This window comes from Chaetura pelagica, unplaced genomic scaffold, assembly GCF_000747805.2.
Source record: "Chaetura pelagica isolate M959 unplaced genomic scaffold, ChaPel_1.0 scaffold50, whole genome shotgun sequence".
NCBI classification, from domain to species: domain Eukaryota; kingdom Metazoa; phylum Chordata; class Aves; order Apodiformes; family Apodidae; genus Chaetura; species Chaetura pelagica.
The window spans coordinates 2,669,403-2,673,753 of record NW_009952366.1 but is presented as its reverse complement, the minus strand read 5'-3'; the positions used below and the strand labels follow the sequence as shown (position 1 = coordinate 2,673,753).

Sequence of the window (4,351 nt, the reverse complement as noted above, 5' to 3'; positions counted from 1 at the left end):
AAAGAAAAGAAGGGAAAAAAAGAAAAGAAAAAGAAAATTAAAAAGAAGAAAGAGAGAAGGAAGAGAAAACCTGAGAAAGACACAAAGAAAGTATGAAACAGCTTTCTGCTGCACATATTAGGCCTAAAAAAATTAATTACATAAATATTTCACTATGTGTAGCATTTGTGTCACCTCTGACCTTACATAAGGTGTGACTATGAACAGCAGGCATTTGACTAGATAAGAGTTGCGTCACCTTACTCCTGAAAACAACAAAGATCTGCCTGCTGGTTGGAGCACATTGCACGTTTGTCCATATTTGACCAGATATACTCCACTTTCAACATTGCAATTCTTAAAAAAAAATGCGTTGGATACAATAATAAGACATTATCCTATTACATATCCCAAGGTTATGTAATGAAAACAGCAACATATTTTGGCATACTTAATTTCTATTTGGCATACTACTTAACCAAGACATGAAAATGCTAATTTATGTAATAGCAGACTAAGCATATCATGAACCTGAAAAGGCATGTCAGTGAATATTGTGACTCCAATTTGTAATGTATTAAGTTGTATGTTAAAATCTACTATTTTTCTCTTTGCAAAATAAAATGCCTTTCGAAATGTTGTCAAAACATATTTTTTTAGGCTTGGAGGTATTTCTCATTCAAAACCACCTGGAAAGCAAGAGAGCCTGCAGGTATGGTGACTTTTACGCCACAGATATTTTTTAGATATAGAGGTAGATATAGATGATATAGACATAAAAAGATTTATGTAATCTGAAATACTAATATATCTTATTTACAGCTGCAGTGGTGTGCAGTACATTATGGACACTCTAGACAAACAGAATGAATAATCAGCGAGAAGTGGTTTTCATCTTGATCTTCAGTTAACAGTAGTGCATTTACTGACCACACTGCAAGCATTTTGAACTAACAAAGTTTTTCCTACAAAACTTATATCCCTGATGATACAAATGAAGCCTCAAAAGCTCGAGCCTTTTGGAGTGACATTTAAAAGTCATTATATAGCAGATCTGGAAATTCAGTTTAACTCATATTACATACATTGAGAAACTAACTTGATAACTTATGAATTTAGTGATATTTTATACTCTGCTGACAATCACAGCATTTCTACAGTCAGGCCAAGCACTGGTCAAGATTCCTCAGACAGGTAAAGAAATCTTTTCTGAAGGAGGCTGTACTGACTTTTGAAAAGTAAAATGATAACAAAACCAGAACAGTAATTCAAACAAGCAAAGTTATTTACTGAAGCTTTTCCATGAGATCAGCCATCTTTTAATTTAAAAATGAATGCGAGAGTTCACAAAAATGGAGGTAACTGCTTTAAATCTGTGGTCATATGTGCATGTTAACATACAGAGCACCTCACAGAATAATGTCATATGTAACTTAAGCACAATTTAAAAAGAGCCACAACATAATAATTCATGTTCTTTACTGACTGAACTTCTAAGCCCCATTACCTTCTCCACCTCTCTCCCAGTCTGTAGGGGGTTGAGGCTTCATGATACTGGACAAAACCAGATGAGGAAACCCCAAATACAGACTTCCCTAGATCCAATTAGCAACTTCCACCCTCAAAGTGGAAAACATTAAAATAATGTTAGGCTTTGAAATCAAGGACTTTTTTCTATCCTGTATGTTGATGCACAAAGCATTCCCTAGAAGTAAAGAGCTAGACACCCATGAATAACCAAAACAGTATTTCTTATCTTTCTCTACATATCTTTGCATCACAAAACTTTTACACATGGGTCTGAAGGAGTCTGGCTACATGAGCAAATAAAGTTGGGTTAACAGTGGCATGTAGATGTAACGCTGCATTATCCCAGGACAAAATAAGAAATTGGTAAAATATTTTTTTGTTGTTCTATCATATTATGATGATAATGCACGAGGGCTCTGGAGAACTTACCATATTACTAAAAAGAAGGTAAGTGGATCTCCATCATTTGTAGGTTGCTGTGAACTTTTGTTGCTTCACTAATATCTTCTAAACAGACTTTTCTAAGAATGGCATTGCACGCTCACAACACAGTTTGCAAGCATGCATTTTATTTGTGAGAAAATGAGAATTTAGTTTTTTGATTTGCAACATACATCACATGAGCATGAACCATTATTACATTTGCAAGTCTCAACCAGTTCTTATAAGCAAGCCTAAACTTGTTGACTGTAGAACAATCCCTACAGAGTTAATCAGTTCTGCATTCTACAACATATGAGCACATAAGCAATTGAAAACACAAACTGTTATAACTTACTGACAGGTATAAAATACTTTGACAAAAAATATAAATTCCAAACTACTGTAACCACGTATAATAAAGTAAGTCAAATATAGTTAACCAAAACAGTTTCTATTGGTAATAAATGAGAATCCAAAAACTTATATTCAGAGGCTTAAAAAGAAACAGCTCTCCATATGCTCTCTTTATTTGATTAAATCAACTAGTTAAAATATCTCCAACATTCAGCTAATATTTTAAAGCTTTTGCCTTTTTTTGCCTGCTCCCCATCCTCCGCTGAGCTGCACCGGATGGTCTCGAAATGATATCCGCTCTTTGTGAGATGGACACAAACACGATTTTGCTGGAGTAGGCATATTCTTTTCTAAACAATAAACAAACGTGTGAAATTAATAAAACACCCGAACTCCCAACATTTATCCACATCATAGTCTTTTTAAAGATAACTCTAGACATTATTATATCTTATTTGAGTGCACACAGATTTTATAATTATGAATGGCTCACTGTTTTAAAAGTAATACGAGTATTTTCACAAGGTAGTACTTTTTAATAAACAAATACCCTATCAAAATAGACAATAAAATTACTACACAAAATAATTATATTTTTTATAAGTGCCAGTATCTGTCCAGTTTGAACTTCTTTTAAACACACATAGACATATGCAATGCTTTTAACACAGAAACTGCTAATGTCATGCTTCCTTCAAGTGGCTGGAGAACTTGTCCAGAAGACACATCCAATCAACAAGTTATTGTTCTACTGTATTCAACCAAATAAGAACTTTTTTTTTTTTTTTTTTTTTTAAAGCCCAGGAATACTTAAACTTTGATGCTGAATGGTGCCACAGGAGGTTTAAGCACACATAGAAATACATGAAATAGTCACTTTCACTGTCATGCATGCAGATGCTTGAGTAATTTAGACAATAGTTTCTACAAAATACTTGCATCAATTATTTGAATAAAATAACTAGCAGATCTGACCAAGAGCATGATCTTTATTTTACACAAGCCAACACTTTAAAGGTGGAAATCTCTTTCTTAGACATTCATATGGAAGAAAGCATCTGTGGAAGACAACTCAAACATTGCAACAGAACGATAAGATGTTCACAGTACAGCAGTTTTGATATCTAATACATATACTCTCTATAAAATTAGTATGCTATCTTATCAAATAAAAAAATTACAAACATCTTTTTGCCACCTACCAAAGAAAAAGATTACTCACTACATATTTTTAGTAAATATTTTTTATATTTTAAATTTTGGTACTTTTAAACAGGAAAATTGTTTCCCACAATGGATAGTTCCCCCAAAATTAAAACAAAGCTTAAATCTTATGACTGAATATAAATCTATCTACTAATAGATGTACCATAGCAATACATTTCAACCAGTAAGAAGTTATTTGTTTTCTCATGGATGCTTTTTTGTAGTCTCTTACATCTAGATGTTAGCTTTTCCCAGCCAACCCTTTTTAATGAAATTTTAAATTATTGCAAATATATCTCACTTAATAATTCTCTCTTTTTCCCATCAAGAGCTTTGTAGTATTTTTAACATGATCTCCGCTAATTTTCTCGTGGCTCTACAGTTCCAAGTCAATTGGGTTGTTTTCCTTAAAATATATAACTTACTCTAGGTCAAACTGATAAAGGTTTAAAGTATTAATGTCTTGCCTTTACCGGATTCCCTGTTTCCTTGTCTTTGGATTGTTTTATTTAACACCTCAAATGGTAACAGATATCTCTAGTGCAGAAAGGCTTTTGTTAAAGAGCAAAGAACAAAGTTATTTAATTCAGCTGTAAACTTTCCTTGAATTAATTTGACTGGGAACCATAATGAATTCACTGAAGCTCTCAAATTAGTAAATTAAGTGGTTAATTAGTGAAACTTCAAAATAAATCTAACATAGGAAAAATTTTTTTTTAATGACATCCTTTAATTTAAAGAGCTGTTTTCTGAAGTTGCAAAAACCAAAAAGAATTAAGGCTGGACTATAATCTTTGTTAAAAAAAAAAAAAAAAAAAAAAAAAAAAAAAAAAAAAAAAAAATAACTGAAACTTTAGCT

The 4,351-nt window shown here is 32.3% G+C and overlaps 1 protein-coding gene across 1 annotated transcript in view; it reads right to left on the bottom strand.

Annotated features, from left to right (window-relative positions):
* Positions 1 to 2,496: 2,496 nt before the first annotated feature.
* Positions 2,497 to 4,351, bottom strand: part of LRRIQ1 (leucine-rich repeats and IQ motif containing 1) — a 106,937-nt gene continuing 105,082 nt past the window's right edge. Inside the window, 1 exon segment of the mRNA XM_010007995.1 lies at positions 2,497 to 2,636. Within this exon segment, the coding sequence (XP_010006297.1) occupies positions 2,497 to 2,636 (140 nt within the window).